At 57.5% G+C, this 18,828-nt stretch overlaps 2 protein-coding genes and 1 long non-coding RNA gene across 4 annotated transcripts in view; 1 reads left to right on the forward strand and 2 right to left on the reverse strand.

Moving 5' to 3' along the window:
• The window catches only part of FBXL18 (F-box and leucine rich repeat protein 18), an 80,147-nt gene extending 68,278 nt beyond the window's left edge, over nt 1-11,869 (forward strand). Inside the window, exons 5-6 of the mRNA XM_053894117.1 lie at nt 8,448-8,614; nt 11,765-11,869. Coding sequence (XP_053750092.1) covers nt 8,448-8,610 — 163 coding nt within the window. The 3' untranslated portion in view covers nt 8,611-8,614; nt 11,765-11,869. The remainder of the gene's footprint in view (nt 1-8,447; nt 8,615-11,764) is intronic.
• Nucleotides 2,259-18,766, reverse strand: LOC128774749 (uncharacterized). The gene is made up of 3 exons (XR_008419201.1): nt 18,115-18,766; nt 7,297-7,398; nt 2,259-2,993 (listed from the first exon to the last, which is right to left on the reverse strand). It is a non-coding gene; the product is annotated as an uncharacterized LOC128774749 (long non-coding RNA).
• Nucleotides 13,111-18,121, reverse strand: LOC109251063 (uncharacterized). 2 transcript variants are annotated; one of them, XM_019422354.2, is made up of 2 exons: nt 14,313-15,552; nt 13,111-13,712 (listed from the first exon to the last, which is right to left on the reverse strand). In XM_019422354.2, exons 1-2 carry the CDS (start codon nt 14,558-14,560, stop codon nt 13,112-13,114), a joined length of 849 nt encoding a protein of 282 aa, XP_019277899.2. In that variant the 5' UTR covers nt 14,561-15,552; the 3' UTR covers nt 13,111. The 2 variants fall into 2 exon arrangements, 1 of the variants encoding a protein (XP_019277899.2); XR_008419197.1 differs by having other exon boundaries at nt 13,146-13,712; nt 14,082-18,121.
• Nucleotides 18,767-18,828: the final 62 nt, after the last annotated feature.

Consider the following 18,828-nt stretch of genomic DNA (forward strand, 5'->3'; position numbering starts at 1 on the left):
AGCAGCCCCCGCGAGGTGGAGAGACCCTCGAGGGTTGTCGGCGCTGTGGCTGGCTTTCTCTCCACGCCTCGGCAAGTCAGCCCGGAGAGAACTGCCCCAGCCAGGGGGTGGGTACACGGGGTCCGGTGCGGCCCGTACTGGCAACCGTCCCCCCATTTCCAGCGTCATCCCACACGGGGCCCCCCGTAGCTGTTCTGGCTGCCATTGCCGTCTAACAAATCGGTACAAGACGTAGCCGCTTAGAACCAGCTTAGTGTAGTTCGGGATTTTGCAGGTGGGGAAATCAGGAAGATGCCCAGCACGGTTCCCACCTGCGGTCCTTACGTGGGAACAGATGACCCCAGACTCTGCGGTCATCTGGGAGCACGGCGGGCCTGGGTGCGGGGAGGCTGGTGGGGCTGGCAGGTGACGCTCCGGGGTGGGGACGCTCAGCCAGGGCTGTGGGCTGGGGCACCTCCGTGTGTGGCCTGCTTGTGTGGCCCGGGCTTCCTTGCACGTGGTGGCCCTAGGCTACTTGGATTCCTCACTTGGTGGCCTGTCCCCGAGGGTGCCAGGAACTGGCTGGAAGTTGGGCTGTGTGGCCTTCCACAACCAAGGCCCCGATATCATACGCAGATCGTTCAGCCCCTAGGCTTTTGGTCAAAGTGGTCACAAGCCTGCCTGGGTTTGGAGGGAGGGGACTCAGGGCGCCCCTCTTTCTTTTAATGTCTACTTATGAAAAATTTTTTTTCTTCTTTCTTTTTTTTTTTTTTTTTTGACCTTTTTAATTTTTTAAATTTACATCCAAGTTAGTTAGCATCTGGTGCAACAATGATTTCAGGGGTAGATTCCTTAGTGCCCCTTTCCATTTAGCCCATCCCCCCTCCCACAACCCCTCCAGCAACCCTCAGTTTGTTCTCCATATTTAAGAGTCTCTTCTGTTTTGTCCCCCTCCCTGGTTTTATATTATTTTTGTTTCCCTTCCCTTATGTTCATCTGTTCTGTGTCTTAAAGTCCTCATATGAGTGAAGTCACATGATTTTTGTCTTTCTCTGACTAATTTCACTTAGCATAATACCTTCCAGTTCCATCCATGTAGTCGCAAATGGCAAGATTTCATTCTTTTTGATTGCCGAGTAATACTCCATTGTATATATAGACCACATCTTCTTTATCCGTTCATCCATCGATGGACATTTGGGCTCTTTCCATCCTTTGGCTATTGTCGATAGTGCTGCTCTAAACATGGGGGTGCATGTGTCCCTTCGAAAGAGCACACCTGTATCCCGTGGATGAATGCCTAGTAGTGCCATTGCCGGGTCGTAGGGTAGTTCTATTTTTAGTTTTTTGAGGACCCTCCATACTGTTCTCCAGAGTGGCTGCACCAGTTTGCATTCCCACCAGCAGTGCAAAAGAGATCCTCTCTCCCCGCATCCTCACCAACATCTGTTGTTGCCGGAGTTGTTAACTTTAGCCATTCTGACAGGTGTGAGGTGGTATCTCCTTGTGGTCTTGATTTGTATTTCCCTGATGATGAGTGATGTTGAGCAGTTTTTCATGTGTCGGTTGGCCATCTGGATGTCTTCTTTGGAGAAGTGTCTATTCATGTCTTTTGCCCATTTCTTCACTGGATTATTTGTTATTTGGGTGTTGAGTTTGAGAGGCTCTTTATAGATTTTGGATACTAACCCTTTATCAGATCTGTCGTTTGCAAATATCTTCTCACTCCATTGGTTTAGTTTTGCTGATTGTTTCCTTCGCTGTGCAGAAGATTTTTATTTTGATGAGGTCCCAATAGTTCATCTTTGCTTTTGTTTCCCTTGTCTCCGGAGACGTGTTGAGTAAGAAGCTGCTGCGGCCAAGGTCATAGAGGTTTTTGCCTGCTTTCTCCTCGAGGGTTCTGATGGCTTCCTGTCTTACATTGAGGTCTTTCATCCATTTTGAGTTTATTTTTGTGTCTGCTGTAAGAAAGTGGTCCAGGCTCATTCTTCTGCATGTCGCTGTCCAGTTTTCCCAGCACCACTTGCTGAAGAGACTGTCTTTCTTCCATTGGATATTCTTTCCTGCTTTGTCAAGATGAGTTGGCCATATGTTGGTGGGTCCATTCCTGGACTCTCTATTCTGTTCCATTGATCTGAGTGTCTGTTTTTGTGCCAGTACCATACTGTCTTGATGACTACAGCTTTGTAGTACCACTTGAAGTCCGTAAAAAATGTTTTTTAAACGTTTCTCTATTTTTTTTATTTTTTTTATTAAAAAAATTTTTTTTTTTAACGTTTATTTATTTTTGAGACAGAGAGAGACAGAGAGCATGAACGGGGGAGGGGCAGAGAGAGGGAGACACAGAATCTGAAACAGGATCCAGGCCCTGAGCTGTCAGCACCGAGCCAGACGCAGGGCTCGAACCCACGAACCCTGAGATCATGACCTGAGCCCAAGTCGGACGCTTAACCGACTGAGCCACCCAGGTGCCCCTAGAGTACCCTTCTCGATGGGGACGTGCAGAGAAGGTGCAGGCATGTTTGGGAACCGTCAGTGGCCGGAAAGAACTGTCCTCTGGCCGTCTGCACTGGCCACACGTTCTTCGATTGGCTGGGTCCCTGCTTACCTTCCCGGCCAGGCTCCAAGCTCCTCCCGGTGGATGGCCCAGGGGATGAAGAGGAACAGCGGGGGAATGTGTAAGCCAGGAAGAACACTGACAGGTCGCAGAAGCTGGTCCAGCCAGAATGGGGTGCTGTATTAGCTCCCTAGGGGTGCCCTACACATCACCACACAGTGAGAGGCTCAGAAATCTATTTTCTCTTAATTCCGGAAGCCAGAAGTCCTCGATGACATGCTCCCTCTGGAGGCCCCGGGGGAGAACCCCTCCCGTGCCTTGTCTCCGCGTTCCTTGGCATGCACTGCCACCCTGATGTCTGTCTCTGTGGTCACACAGCCTCCTCCCTCCGTGTGGGCAGCTGTGTCCAAAGCTCCCAGTTCTGATACGAGTAGCCGTCGCTGGATTAGGGCCCACTCTAAAAATCCAGTGGGGGAAAAACAGAATAACGTAGAGTAGAATAGAATCGAATAGGAGAGAAACCCAGTGTGACCGCGCTGGAACTACATTTTAGTTCTAATCGTCTCAATGGCATCTACAAAGACCCTATTTCCAAGTAAGGTCCTACTCTGAGGTTCTGCAGGCGTGAATTTTGGGGAGACACTACTCAACCCAGGAGGGATCTGAGTTGCTCTCCTCCTCGTGGTCCCAGGAAGACGACCCATCTGGTTCCCAACTGTAGGATTTTCCCCCTCCCTTCCTCCCTTCCTTCCTTCCTTGTCTCTCTCTCAAAAATAAACACTAAAAAAAAAAAAAGAGAGAAAGAAATTCTTTCCAGCTGCACCCCATGTTTTACTTTTCTGTTGCTACATAAAAAACCACCCCGGTACTGGTGGCTCAGGACAATGACAATCATTTATTTTGCTTGTGAATCTGCGACCTGAGCGGATCTCGGCAAGGACCCCTCACCTGCTCCGCGTGGCATCCGCGGGGGGGCTCGTGTGCGGGCCGAGCATGGGTGTAGACGTGGGCTCGCGGCTGGGGGTCCCCATCCACACGGGCTCCTCCACGGCATGGCAGCTAGCTTCCAGGAGCATCACCCCAAGACCCCAGGAGACCCAAACCAGAAAACGCCAGTTCGGAAAGGCCTGGCTCAGACCTTTGGTGATTCTGTCCCATTCTGTCGAGCAGTCATGGAGGGGAGGGGTGGATACCCCACCTTTCTTTTCTCTTTAAGAGGGCTGCTGAACATCCTTGGGTTTTTTTTTTTTTTTTTTATGTTTATTTTTGAGAGAGAGAAAGAGAGAGCACAAGACGGGGAGGGGCAGAGAGAGAGAGGAAGACACAGAATCTGAAGCAGGCTCCAGGCTGAGTCATCAGCACAGAGCCCGATGCAGGGCTCGAACTCATGAACCGTGAGGTCATGACCTGAGCCGAAGTCAGACGCTCAACAGACTGAGCCACCCAGACGCCCTGGAAACCCCGCCTTTCAACAGGAGGGTGTCAAAGGTTCTCGGGGACATGTTCCCACATCACCACCCCCAGGAGGCCAGAGGAGCTGAAGCTGGCGCTTCTGTTTCCATTTCTCATTTCCTTCGGCACCCCTGCCCCTTCCTTAGGCCTCAGAGAGGGCCCTGGCGTGTCACATCGGCCAGGCGAGGGTGACAACACACGTGGAAAGCAACATGGATGGTTCCGTGTCCCGAACACTCACGTCAATACCCATTTTCAAATGGGAAGACTGAGGCCGATATGATCCCGGGGGAAAGGGATGGAGGTGGGATTTTTTCCATGGTCATCCGCTTGTATCTCCGTCCCCAGTCCTTAGTGACCTTGGGGACTATGAGCCATTCAGGCCCCTGCTGCCTGCAGCCAGGCTTGGCTTCTAGACCCCGGAGCCTCCGCTGCCTGATGCTTGGGGGCGGCCTCCCATTGACGGTGAATCGAACTGACACATAATTTGTACCTTGCGTTACAAAGATGCGGTCATTGCCAGAAGAGAACCGAAACCAGCCATGAATAATTCCTGTGCTTTCAACAAAAAACACCAATAAAATACAAGTTTGAATAAGTACTACTCAACCTACCCAGGCGTGAAGGGGAAAAGAGATACCTAAACTCATCCAGGCTGGGCTCCTGTGGGCGGAGGTGCTGGGGCCTTGCTCCTTGTGGAGGCTGATGGGTCTTGGCTCATGAGTGGGAGGCCAGTCACCTGGGATGGGGGGACCTTGCCTGGCTCTCCCCCTCCCCGGGGCCCAGCACGACATGTGGGAGCCAGGCAGGCCCTGCTGAGAAGTCTCCAGACCTCAACACAGGCTATTCTTTGGGCCTGGGATGTCTGTCTCTGCCTTCTCCGCCTAGCAAACTTCTATTCATCCTTGAAAACCCTACCCACATGGCGTCACTTCATGTGTTCATTGGGTGGACGTTCGCTGAGCTCTGCTGGGTTGAACGTGGGGGAGAGAATGATAAGAAGGCAGGGGGCCTCCGGTGTGGGCTATGTTGTGGACTGAATGTGTCCCCCGAAGTTCATCTGTTGGGATCCTAAGCCCCAATGTGATGATATGGGGAGGGGAGGCTTTGGGGAGGTGATTCACTCCTGAAGGCGGAGCCCTCAGGAGTGGGATTAGTGTCCTCAAAAAAGAGGCCCCAGAGAGGCCTCTCGTCCCTTCGGCCGTGTGACCACACGGTGAGAAAACAGCCGTCTGTGAACCATGAAGCTGATTCTCCCCAAACGCTGAGTCTGCTGAGGCCTTGATCTTGGACTTTCAGCCTCCAGAGCTGTGAGAGATACATGCCTGGTTGGTTGAGTGCTCGGCCTTTGTCACAGCAGCCCGAGCAGACTGACACGGGCCTCTAGGCTCGAAGGGGTGACTGACGAGTAGGAGACAGTTGTAAGAGGGGGGAAGGGGTCCCTGGGAGGAAACAGCGCGGTCAGAAGGATCCGGGTTCGGGGCGCCTGGGTGGCTCAGTCGGTTGAGCGTCCAACTTCGGCTCAGGTCATGATCTCAGGGTTCGTGGGTTTGAGCTCCGCCATCGGGCTCTGTGCTGACAGCTCAGAGCCTGGAGCCTGCTTCGGATTCTGTGTCTCCTTCTCTCTCTGCCCCTCCCCACTTACGCTCTGTCTCTCTCTCTCTCTCTCTCAAAAATAAATAATCATTAAAAAAAAAAAAGACTCTTCTCATCACTGTTTCGCCACATAACCTCGGACAAGTCACCTCTCCCTCCTGGGCCTCCGTGTCCGCGTCACGACAAGACCCCCCCGGTCTTGTTGCCCAGCTACCTCGTGGGCAACGGGGGCCCAGCTCTGCTCTGCCAGGGCCCTTGCAGAGTGTGGGACACGCAGGAGGAGGGTTTCTCCTCCTGGCTGAGGGTTGCCTGGGCCCCCCGTGCCTCGCTCGGGGGGGCCCCTGGAGTCACGGCGGCTCTGGGTTGCAACCCCTCAGGTTAGGGCACCCGGAAGGGAAAGTGTGCCGAGGGGATGGGGTGGTTTGCCAGCGCTGCCCCTCCAGCACGAGCCCAGTCTCCCCCTCTGCCTCCTGGAGCGCTGGAGGACCCCACTCCTTTGAAGGAGTGGCCCCCCTTGTGTCCTGGTGATGGGATGGGGCAGGGGGGCGAGGGCCCAAGGTCGGTGCTGCGGGCTGAATCGTGTGCCCCGTGAAGACATCTAGAAGTGCTGACCTCTGGCAGCTCAGGATGTGGCCTTATTTGGAAATAGGGTCATTGCAGGTGTAATCAGTTAGATGCGGTCCCACTGGAGCACGGCAGGCCTTTAATCAAATATGACTGGTGTCCTTATAAGAGGAGAACGCCACGTGAAGACAGACCCAGAGGGAAGGCAGCCGTGTGACCGTGGCAGCAGTGGCCGGGGGGACCCGGACTCACGCCCAGGAGGGCCGAGGGGCGCCGGTCTCCCCCAGACGCGGGAGAGAGGCTTGGAGCAGACTGTCCACCACAGCCCCCAAGAAAGAATCAACCTTGTTGACACCTTGATTTTGAACTCCTGAACCGAAAGAGAATAAGCGTCTGGTGTCTAAAGCCACCCAGTGAGTAGCTATTGGTCATGACAGCGACAGGAGAGCCGTGCAGCTGGCTTCGGTCCTGTCCTGCTCAAGAAGCATTGGGGCAGTGGCTTGGGGACTGGGCTGACCACAGCCCAGCTGTGAAGCCATCCTTTCCTGAGCACCTGCTCGGTACCCAGCCGTCACCAGCCTCCGGAGGGAGTGAGGTGGCGGTCACCCTGCCGCATGGGCTCCCAGGCCCCCTTGGCTATCAGAACACCTGCCGGTGTTCAGAAAGATGAGGGCATCGGCCACCATCTGCACGCTCAGCACAGGCACGCACCCGCCCCCCCCACCCGATCCCGGGAAAGGAGTACGTTAGCCCCATTTCACAGACAGGCAAACCGAGGCTCAGAGAGGGAAGTGGCCTTGCCAACATCGCAAATGGGTGGCTGGTCCACAGTCCAGACCGTTTTCTTCTGTGGTCATTCAAGCACCCACCAAGGAGGGCGGCCGGGCGGAGGGGGTGGGGGGGAATAGAACCGAGTTCCAGTCCCAGCTCAGCCCCCCTGCGCGTGACCTGGGCGGTCACGGAGCTCCCAGGCCTCGCTCACGCAGCTCTGAGGAGGTGCCTTTCTGCTCACACGTGTCGGCAGTGGATGCTGGCTGTGGGCGTGCCCTGAGCAGAGCCTTCTGTCCCCTGGAGAGACTACTGGGGGCCTCAGCATGTGGGTGGAGCTTCCTAAGTGTGTGGTGGCCTCGGGCAGTCCAGCTTCTCACCTGCTGGCTCGGGGTTCCACGTGAGCCTGGTGTCTCCTCTGCTGACCTCGCTTGGGAGCCACGTGGTGTCACTTGCAGGCATCTTGTTAGAGGACCACGCACCTGGAATGGGAGGCATGTCAGGGTCGCGCTGGAGCAGGGAGACTCTGCGTGGCCATTGTCAGAGGTTATAGCGTGTCAGAGCGGCCACTCGGGAAGGCCGGCCCCCGTGTCCCACAGTGTGGTATTTGATCCTCCGGAACTGGAACGGTGGCCCGGGTGTGCTGGTGCGGGCAGGGTGTCGAGCGCCACAGAGAAAGCGGGGGAGGGGTCAACAGGCAAACTGAGGCTGAGACAGGGAAGTGACTTTGCAAATGTCACTCGTCAAGTAGGCGGCAGAGTCGGGACTTGAACCCAGGAGAGGGGGAGGGGAAGGGGAGGAGAAGGAGCACAAGGTCGGTGGCCGTTGCGAGCGCTGGGGTGACCTTCGGTGACGTTCTGCCTCCGGAGCCAGGCCTCGGGATAAATCTGTGCATCGGCCATCCCTCAGGTCTGATTCGTCCTTGCCCCTGGAGGAGAGCTCGATGGGTAGAGGGCGCACTACAGTCTGCGTTCTGCCCGGCTCTAGTCCTCTTTCTATCAACTCTCACCACATCCCTTTGGGGAACTGCCTCTTTCTTGCTGCAGGTCTGAGGTTGGCCATATCCCACCCCACAGACAAAGCCGGTGCTCCAAGGACAGAGTAAGGCCAATGGCAAGGGAAGGAAAATGGAGGCGTTGGGAGAGAGTAAGGGGAGAGGCAGGGAGGGAGAAAGGGGGGGGGGCGCCTGGTCCATCCACGCCTGCCACTGTTCTATTTCTGGCCTTTCTAGCTGTGGACCCCAGTATTTTATTTAACATGGCAGGATACTGGGCACCTGGGGGTTCAGTTGTTAAGCATCTGTCTGGCTTGGGCTCAGGTCCTGATCTCACGGTCTGTGAGTTCGAGCCCCGCGTCGGGCTCTGTGCTGACAGCTCAGAGCCTGGAGCCTGCTTCGGATTCTGTGTCTCCCTCTCTCTCTGCCCCTCCCCTGTTCATTCTCTGTCTCTCTCTGTCTCAAAAATAAATAAACATCAAAAAAAAAAAAAAAAGAGGTTGGGTACCAAGTACTTACATCTGTTTCCTCCTCTAGACGGAGACCCTACCTGGTCTGGCCCCTGTGCTGCTCCGGGGCCCCCTGTTCCTCCTTGTCCTGTGCTCGCCACACTCACGGTTCTTTGTTGACCAACTGTCCCACTCCCTGGACTGTCAGCTCCCCGAGGGCAGGACTCTGGGCCACTCTGTTTCCCACTTGACCGGGTGAGTATTTATTTGTTAAACAAACTGCAGCGTGTGGCCCCAGGAAAACATTAACCACTAGAAGGTGCAGGGACCGCCTGGGACAATCAGAGCACAATCTCCCTGAGGCTGGCAAACCAGGGACCAGCAGGTGGCCTACCAGAGTGTTTCATTTTGGTCATCACAGTGTTAAAAATAGTGCCAAGGACAGAAACAAAGCAAACAACGATTAAAAACATTTGCAACGGGGGTGGGGACGGGGGTGGCGCCTGGGTGGCTCAGTCGGTTGAGCATATGACTTCCACTCAGGTCAGGATCTCGAGGTTCCTGAGTTCGAACCCTGCGTCGGGCTCTGTGCTGACAGCATGGAGCCTGCCTGGGATTCTCTCTCTCTCCCCTCTCTCTGCTCCTCCCCCGCTCGTGCTCTTTCTCGAAATTAATAAACTTTAAAAAACAAAACAAAACATTAAAAACAGGCAAACCTGCACGGACATTCCTCTGAAGATCTACAAATGGCTAATGAGCACACAAAACGATGCTCACCACCAGTAATCATTAGGGAGATGCAAATCCAAACCACAGCGAGATACCACTGCACACCCGTTGGGATGGCGAGTTAAAAACCCAAAACGCAACCTGCGTATACAACGCCGGGCGTCGGCGAGGACGCGAAGAACCCGGAACCCTGTGCGCTGTCGGTGGGAACGTAAGACGGTGCGTTTGCTATGGAAAACGGTACGGAGGTCCCTCCAAATAGCAGACATCAACATACCACATGATCCGTGATTCCTCTTCTGGGTTTACACCCCAAAAAACTAGAAGCGGGGACCCGCAGGGAAATTTGTTTGCAGCAGCACTGTTCACAGGAGCCAAAAGGTGGAACCCACGTGTCCGTCCGCAGATGAACGGATACACCAAATGTGGTCCTAGCCATACAATGGGGATATTATTCGGCCTTAAAAAGGAAGGCAGTTCTGGCACCTGCTTCAACACGGACGAACCTCGAAGACGTTATACGAAGTGAAATAAGCCAGACGCACAGGGGCAAATACCGTAGGATTCCGCTTACGTGGGGCATTCAGGGGAGTCAAGTTCACAGAGACACAAAGCCGGAGGGTGGGTGCCCAGGGGGGCTGGGGGAGGGGGTGGGAACTGCTTCATGGGGATGGCGTTTCGGTTTGAGATGAAAAAGTTGCGCCGATGGATGGTGGCGGCGGCTGCAGAGAATGGGAATGGACTTCATGCCACCGAGCTCTGAACTCATAAATCGTTAAGGTGGTAAACTTCATGTCATGTATATTTTGCCACAAGTTTTGTGTATTTATTATTTTGAGAGAGAGAGAGAGACAGAGTAGGAGTGAGGGGGCAGAGAGAGAGGGAGACGTAGACTCCAAAGCAGGCTCCAGGCTCTGAACTGTCAGCACAGAACCTGAGGCGGGGCTTGAACTCACAAACCACGAGATCATGACCTGAGCCAAAGTTGGACGCCTAACCAACGGAGCCACCCAGGCGCCCCCAAAATACAATCTTAAGAAAAAAAAGTTAACAGATAGGGAGATGTCCCGTTCCAGCTGTGGTGGACATCACCTGTGCTCACCCGTCTTTGGTTTTCCTCTCCTTCCTGGGCACGGGGGACAGTGGGGGCGGGGGGCGGGGAGCCACCTTCCAGCACCATTGAGTTGGGTGTGGTCACGTGGGTGGGAAGCAGCGTGTAACATTTCTGGGCTCTGGCAGTAAAACCCCAGTGCGGTGACCCTCCCTTCCCTGTGATTGTCTCAGATCGAGGTGAATTGAATCTAAGTGCTTGGGTGCCACAAGGAGGTCAGCTGCCCTGGAGCATCGTCTAGGCTCAGAGCAAACAACCCATCAGGGAGAATAGATTTGTATGCGTTGCGCTCAGCCTTTGAGATGGTGGGGATTTTTGTCACTGCGGGATAACCTACCTCGTTCTAACGGACACACCGACTTGCCCCGAACCACGGAAGATCTGGTACCCTTGGGGACCACTGGCCGGGACTGTGACGAATTGCCCTCTCTAGATGCTTTCTGACTTTTGCTCATTTCTTTCCTGCCTGACTCCTGTGGGCACTTAAACGTGGGATGGTGTATGAATGCACTGGGGCCGCCGTGACAAAGGACCACGACGCGGGTGGCTGAAACGACCGAAATTCACAGTCTCTCAGTCCTGGAGGCCAGAAGCCCAAGGTCAAGGTGTGGGCAGAGTGGCTTCCTTTAGGGACTGTGAGGGCGTCTGGTTCAGGCCTCTCCCTTCGTCTCACGGATGGCCGGCCGTCTCTTGTCTTCCCTCTGTATCTGTCTGTGACTCCTTTATATAAGGGCCCGGGGAATACTGGATTAGGGGCCCACCCTACTCCAGGATGACCTCACCTTAACCACTTATATCCGCAAGGACACTGTTTCCAAACAAGGTCACGCTTGAGGTACTGGGGCTAGGACCCGAACATAGGAATTTGGGGGATAATCAACCCGCAGAAGATGGCCCCCGACAGGAGGGCTGGATGGAGCCGGGCCAGGTGAGCAGCAGGCCTTTCTGGCAGGGGTGGCTCTAGAAGATTCTTAAGAGACTCCCTGTGGCCACAGAAGGTGTGGGAGTGCACGCGTGTGTGTTGGGTGCTGCCTCCCACTCATCTCCAGGGTGGAGACAGGCCAAGACACGCGGAGAAAGCGGAGAGAGGCAGGAAGGGGGCGCCTGTCAAGTTTGATCTTCAGGGTTTGTTTTCGACTTTATGCTGACTCTAGAAATGGATCCACATGGGGGTGGGGGCGAGAGGAAGGCAGAGAGGAGAGGGAAGCTTTCAAAGCTGTAGCCATGGGAAATGTTTTTATTTTCTGCTTGAAAGAAAATGCCAAAGAAGAATAAAAAAAAAAAAGGGAGGAGGGAGGTGAAGAGAGACCCAGTGTGTGTGTGTGTGTGTGTGTGTGCACGCAAGTGCGTGTAAAAAAGAGACAGAGATAGAGGTCCTGGGAGCCACTCCCAGGAGGCCTGGGAAGGAGGTGCTGCTGTCCCCTCCCTGGAGATGCCACCAAGGGTCATGGAGCACCAGTGAGGAGCACGGAAGGCCGAGAGCTGGGCAGACACCTGTTTGGCTTGCTTGTTGCTACCCAGACTGGCTGACCTTAGGAAGATCACCCCATATCTCTGGGTTGCAGGGACCCTTTGGACTAGTGTGTCTCTGACCCGGGCACAGACGCAGAGGACAGATGGCGTGTGGAAGCAGCAGCGAGAACACCTATTGGAGCACTCAGAGATTGGGGGTGTGTATGTGTGTGTCAGAAACCAGAAGACTCTGAGGGAGATGGGAATGATTCTCCAGGTGCGTCCTGAGCCAGAATCTACAGCAGGTATGGGGCACCCAGGGCCGGCTCTCCTGAACTCCCGACCCGGCCCCCTCCAACCCTGGAATGTGGAATGTGCTCCCTACCCCAGGTCAAAAGGACTCCCACCGACCTCTGACCTCTGTCGCCCGCCCCTGGGGGATTGATGAGGAAGGGCTGTAAAGGGGGGCGGCAGGGTGCCTTAGCGTGGTTCCCTTGGTTCTCTGTTCTCGTAGCTCGTCAGTCAGGCCTGGGGCCCCCCATTTGTATCCCATCTCCTTGCCTGGCTTAGATGGCTGCCACTTCTTAGCCGTGGGAGCTCATCCCTTCTCCTTGGGGTTCTCATCCGTTAAATGGGCACTACGGTTCCAAAGTCAGAGGGGCTGTCAAAGCTGGCATGACGCAGGGGCCAGTTTGCATCAAAAGAAATCTCCAAACTGGAAAAGAAGCAAACTGGGAGTTTTCTGCCACGGAAGGGGATGGGCGGGCCTGGGTCTGCAGGGGCAGAGCGGATCAGGGTGGCAGGAGGGGACAGAGGTACCTCTGGGGTCAGGGCTGCGGTGGAAATTTGCTCCTGAGATCTGGACGCACACAGGCCCGCCGGGGAGGTGCCCGGGGCGGGCTTCAGAGGCCCCAACACAGCTGGAGGCTGGCAACCGGAGAAGTGAACCCCTAAAGACCAGGCAGGAGGCAGCCCCCCCCCCCCGGGGCTCTGACTCCCCACCACACGCGCTGCCAAGCCCTCCATTAGTCACCCTGGCACTGACATACATAAATCCATTAGTCACACCGGCACAAACTTGCCTGCAGACTACACCCAGGCACACCCAGACAAAGGAGGCCCCCAAAGATGCCTTGTTCATCCTAGAACAGTGCCTAAAACAGTGTGGGCGCCCACGCAATTAATGGGCAGGCGGTCAGCCTCCCCCAAAGCAACCAGCACCCACAATAACCCCTGCCAATCAGGCGCTTCCAGCCCCCCAGATAACCACCGCCCCCCAATTCCAAACCTTCCCCCTACCCTCTGAGCACACAAGTACCACAATAACCGCCCACAAATGCCCTTGGCCATCCCTCTTCCGCCTCTCTCTGGAGGGGGGGGGGGCGGGTGCGGCCGGCCCCGCGGCCCTCTCCCCACCGCTGTCCTCGGAGGGGTCTGAGCAGGAAAACCACTCCCCAAGGTCAGCAGAGCTCTTCAGCAGGCGGCCCCGGGAGCTGATTTATTGGCGGTTTATTTGGAGAAACGCTATCGCTCTCGGATTCCGGAGGGGGGGAAAAAACACGCTCGTGGTGGACTTTAACCTTGGGCTGAAACCGCAGAGCTTTGTTTTCGGAGACGCTTCCTGGGGCGCCGCGGCGGGGGCCGGGGCCGAGGCGGGGAGGCACGGCCGGAATGCGGCTGGGCAGCCTCATCTGCTCCCGGGCGGCGGGGCGAGCGCTCGCATTCCTCTGGGCCCTGCCGAAGCCCTCGCTATCCCTTCCGAATGTGCTTCTAGAAATTCTAGGAAGGAGCGAAGCTCCCACAGTAAGATCGTTTCGGGCCGAGGTTTCCAAACCTTCCACCTCCGGCATCTGCCCCGGGGGCCGTTGCAGTTGTGTCACTGGCACGGTGAGGGGGAGGTGCCTACGAGGGGGTGAAGGCCTCCCCCTTTCTCGGCTGTCCCCACCGAAGTCCCGAGCCAAGAGCAAAGACCATTTGGAGGTGATTGTCCCTGATCTGGCGCGCGGCCTGCTCTGCTCGGCTGATGCGAGGTACCCGCCAGAAGGCTTGTTCCCCGCCCCTCTGGCAAAGAGACAAACAATGCTGGTGACATTAAGAGTTATTATCGTAAATTCACCTTCTCTGGGTCTGCCCTCCGGGTGCTCCGTGACTGCTCAGGTAGAAAGACCACCACCCCTACCAGGCTGCCACCAGCGCTCCACCAATTCCTGGTTTCCCGATGGTTCGGCTATAGACGCCAAAGCTGGTGGCGGATGGGGTGCCGACTGGGAGGCGAAAAGTCCAGGGTATCCCTGGCATAAAGGGAGAAATGGGCTGGTGCGGGGTGGGGAGGTACACGAGCCCCCCCTCCGGGCCCGGCTACCGCAGACACCCTGCTTGGTCCTCATCCCGCATGCACACACACACACACACACACACACACAAGCCCACCTCCCCTATATCGTGCGCCTGCAGAGGACTCTTGAGGGCAGAACGATGGCGTGGGATTAAAGCAGGGTCTTCGGAGAGGAGCAGCTGGCTGAGATCTGAAAAGGCACTCTGATCCTAACCCTGGCGTCACCCCTTAACGGTGCGGGAGTTGGGCTCAAGCAGGTGGCCGTGTGCCCATTCCAGCCTCAACGAACCTTCCTAGGAGTAAGTGCGTGGCCCCGGTACCCCCACCCCAGGCGGAGATCCAGTGAGGCCCGGGCAGCCTCAGGGTCCAGCAACCGCGGGGATGGAAGGCGGTGGCACAGAACGGGGCGAGGCTGTTCCCTCTCTTTGGCGAATGGGGACGCTCGGCCTTGACTCCCCGCGCCGCTCCAGGGAACCCCAGGCCATGGCGGGGAAAGCAGGGCGCCCAGTGCAGCCCGGGATGCCAGGGCGGCCAGGAGCACCGGCGTGTGAGCGACGGGAAGGAGGTCCCGCATGAAGATTTATGGCCGCATCCGGCCCCCTGTGCACCGAGCACGTCTCCGACCTCTCCGAGACAAACAGTGGAATGGAAGACCCGACCCGGGCCGGCGAAAGCGGCCAGGGCCGGAGGCGGAGCCGAGACGCGCCGGGATCCTCCGGGCCGAGCCTGGTGCTTCAGCCCTGGCTCTGCCCACCCAGCGCTCTTGTCCCTGCCGCGTTCGGGCTTGGGCGCCGCGTCCTTGGTCTTCCTGGAGGGTCGGGACCCCTCTTGGCTGAGCTGGCTGAACCTCGGCTCGGCGCCGAATCGTGGCTGAGCCAGTCGCAGCACCAGAGGGATGGCGAGAATGCATGTCCCGGGCGCAGCCTCTCCGGGTTTTCGCGGTGCCCGGGCCGGGAGCTCCCTGGTTGCCAGACCCGGGACCTGGAAAACCGGCGCTTTTAAGCCCCAGATCCGGCCAGGGCTTCCCGAGCCGGTGGCAGAGGCCGGCGAACGCTCGGGGTCCCTTTCACCAAGAAGCTGGCACAGCGAGGGAACCGAGGTCCCCACCGGGAAGGCGGTTTGGGGAGACGGGTGGTGGCGGCTCCTATGTCTTCGCCTACGAAAGGATGCCCATTTTCTTCCCGGGAAGGGTAAGGGGAGAATGTATTCAGGCGGCCAGCAACACCAGGGTTCCAGAAAGAGTCGGGTTCAGCCCTGAAAAGAACAGAGTTGACCAAGGCGCGGGGCTGTGCCTCCGCGACAAAGGCGCGGCCGAGGAGAACCGGACTCAAAGTTGGCCTGTCCTTTGGTTTTAAAACAAAGGGGAATAATTTTGTCAGTGGGGCCTCGTGCACGGAGCCGGAGGCCTAGAACACACAAAAGGCCTCGGCTCCGGCGGCCCAGGCTGGCCGTGGACAAGAGCGCGGGCCTGGGCAGGCTCTCCGGGAACTGAGGTTCAAGTTGCGAGGAGGTTCCCCCCCCCTCCAGCCGATTTTCCGCCCAGTCAGTACAAAACACACACACACACACACACACACGCACTGCGTCAACACACTTTTTGGCCAAGGATCCCGCCGGGTAAACACAAGTATGTGGCGGGGGGGGGTGGGGGGAGAAGGGGGAGGCGGAAGATGGCGGCCAGACCCGGGCGGACCGCGGACCGGGCACCTCCTACCCGGCCCGCGCAGGGCGCCCGGCCGGGCTTTGACATCTCAGTGTGGTCCGCCGGCGCGGAGAGGGTGCTTCCGCAGACCCCGAAGCTTGGCAAGGGATTCCCCAGAGGTGCCCGACGACTGGCGGCGGGGGTCTGCGAAGGAGCCCGGCTGCGCCCACCACTCGGCCTGGGATCCGTCCCCACCCCCCCCATCCCCCGCCCCAAGATGGCTCCCGGCCGCTGTTTACCCAGCGACTGCGGGGGCGCCGGGGCGCGGGGCCCGGCGGGCGGGGGCGAGGGGGCGGCAAAGACTTAGGGCGCGCACCGATCGGCCGGGGCGGGCGGCTCCTCGGCGGTGCCCGCTGCGCCCCCACGAACGCCGCGCTCGGAGAGCCGGCGCTGGCAGGCCGTCCTGCGCACCCCGCGGCCAGGACCCGGGAGCAGCTGCCTCCGTGTCCCCAGGCCCGGCGCCCGGCCGGGCTCCGGAGGCGACCCGCGCGGCCGCGGGTGTGAGTGTGTGCCGGGAGGGCGGCGCGAGGGGGCTGGGGCCCACAAAGGCCCAGGAGGAGGGGGCAGGCGGAGGGGGGGGGGGCTCTCGCCTGCCCCGAACCTCGACCCTAATGAAATGCAGGCTCGGATCGCCACGCAGAGAAAGGCACATACTTGGAAAATGCAAACGCCATTGGCAAATGCAGGGCAAACAGGCAGAATTTTTATTAGCAACTAAATGATTTATGGCACACATACCCCGCCATCACAATTACGGCGTCTTGGAGCATCCAGGGGTGAAAACATTAAACATTTATAAAAATCGGCTTTGTTTTTTTCCGCCCCTCAAGTCCTTTGTATTCCCCACCTCAACTTTCTCAAGATATATTTTGCTTGAGCTATACGAAGATTAAAACAAAACAAAACATTCCAGATCAAGGGCGGGGATAATGGGGTGGGGGATCAAGGTCTGGGCTCCGAATATTGGAGGGCAACCAGGGGGGTGGGGAAACGATGGGGGCTCAGGCGTGGGAGGGCTTATTAGGGACCCACAAAGGCTTTCGGATAAGGTTCAAGGATGCTAGGCGCCTACCCGGGCTGCGCCCCCGCGCACAGCCCCTTCCCCCTGCCTTGGCTTCTAGCAGCCCCGCGCAGCTCAACTGCATTTATTTCTGCAGTCAACCCCCTCCCCCAAGGCACACAAGACACAATACCTCCTTTCTCTAACCCCCCTCTCCTCTCCGTCTTTGCTCCTGGCCGTTCCGGGGCCGCACCGGGAACCTCCCGCCGCCCCGGCCGCCACTGAGACCTTCGCGCGGACACCGCCGCTGTTCCCCTCGGCTCCGGCTATTTTCGTTCCTTTCTTTACTTCTCACTCCTCCCTCCTCCCCCTGCGGAGCTCCAGCTTCCAAAAGAGGGCAGCCTCGAAACCAGCGCAGAGGCTCCTGCAGGGCAACTTGAAACTGCCCTCAAGAGGCTGAACTTTTTTCCTCAAATTTATACTGGAATTAAATTAGACACCCCCAGTTCGCTTTCTCCAAGCCTACCCCTCCCCGTCCGTTTTCTTCTAAAAGTGGAGAAAAGAAAATAGAACGGACGGGCGCCAACTAGCTCATTCCCCCCCCCCTCCAGAAAAGTTGCTTAAAAATGGATTTAAAAAAAAAAAAAAAACCAGCGATGCGAAAACGCTGAGTCCGCAGCGCAGGGCGAAAGAGCGGGCTTCTCTTGTTTTAATTAAAATCTAATCACCGCGGTTGCTCTCCGAGGCAGGATCGGCAAGGATTTCTGCCCCTCCAAGCTTCCATTTGAGGGTACGTAATGCCCAGCCGGGCATGGGTCCCTGCGGGGCTGCAGAGAGAGGGTGCGGGGCCCCCAGGGCGGCCCCTCCGACCGCGTCCGCAGTCCTTGCGCCCGCAGCCAAGTAGGTTGCCGCGGGCAGCTCCCGGCGACTCCACTCAGAAAGGATTTTGCTGAAAGCGCAAAATAAAAGTACAAAGTCTGGGGGATTGGTGCTCCCCTCCCCCTTCGGCCGCCGCGGCCAGCCAAGCACTTTTTGGGCTTGGCTTCTGCTTCCTCTGAGCTCAACAGATTTTTTTTTTCCCGGTCTCGCCCTCCCTGGAGGGGGCGCGGCGGATGGAAGGCGAGAGAGGCCCCCAGCCAAGAGGTTTTTAATATTACACTTTAATAGGTTTCAGAAGGCCCCGTGGAGAAATGCTAATAGGCTGAAATGTCAGAATCGAGAGGGAGTCAGTTCGCGCTCAGCCGATCTAATCCTTTTTTCTGCTCTGATTTTTTTTGGGGGGGAGGGGTGGGGAGAGCCCACGCAAAGAAAGGCTTTGGGGAAGGGCGCGCGGTGCAAAGCGCCACAGCCCCGGCCGGGGCCGAGCGGGGGGTGCGCCCTGGCCCGCGTTTCTATAGGAACCCCTTTTAGAAGATTAGAGACTCACCCGCTACCCGCCGCCGCGGCCTCTCCAAAATATTAATCAGTAACCATCTGACACAGGGTTTCAGGGAGGGACCCGCAGGCCGGGGCTAGGAAAACGGCCTTCACGCCTGCCCATCCCACCCAACCGCTCTGCTGGGGGAAAAGGAATGAATCGCTGCTTTGTTTTAAAAGGGGGAGTAAAAAAGGGAAAAAGCAGCCCTTGTCTGTTTTGGCGTCTCCACCGCGCATTCTAGAAGGCGCGCCCCAGGGGAGGTAGGGGGCCGGGGCCCGGGCGCGGGGTGCTGCCCGCCGGGCCCCAGACCCTTCCCGGCTCGCTCGGCTTGTCACCTCCTCCCGCGAGCAGGAAGCTGACAGGCGGCCCATTAAACCGCGCCTTGCAAAGCCCTGGATTGCGGCGACAACCATCTTCCTCTATTTTGATCACTCAGCCTAGACGCCGGGGGAGGGGGTAGGAAGAGGGAGGAGAGGGAGGAAGGAGGGGGGTTCGAGCTGGTGGAGGGGGAGGGCTGCCTAGAAACGGCCGGGAAAAATTCTCACCACCAGTTTTGATCATTCAGCCCCGCCGTGGGGAGCCTGGAAACTGCTGGAGCCCCTAGGTCCGTAATTGGTTTTATAGGAATGGCTGAGGGCCAAGGTGTTTACATGCGGGTGATTGGCGGTACGCGCGGCCAATGGATGGCGGCCGGGGGCTGGCCTGGGGGGGGGAGGCGGGCGC

Source organism: Panthera pardus, unplaced genomic scaffold, assembly GCF_024362965.1.
Source record: "Panthera pardus isolate Hobbes unplaced genomic scaffold, ASM2436296v1 HiC_scaffold_4, whole genome shotgun sequence".
Classification (NCBI taxonomy): Eukaryota; Metazoa; Chordata; class Mammalia; order Carnivora; family Felidae; genus Panthera; species Panthera pardus.

Bases quoted from the DNA above. Each gene is read 5' to 3' on its own strand.
- LOC109251063 (XM_019422354.2), bottom strand. From the start codon at position 14,560: ATGCGGGACCTCCTTCCCGTCGCTCACACGCCGGTGCTCCTGGCCGCC. The intron at 13,713-14,312 runs GTGGGGGTACCG...TCTCTTTGCCAG, and splicing joins TCACTGGATCTCCGCCTGGG to AGGGGCGGGGAACAAGCCTT.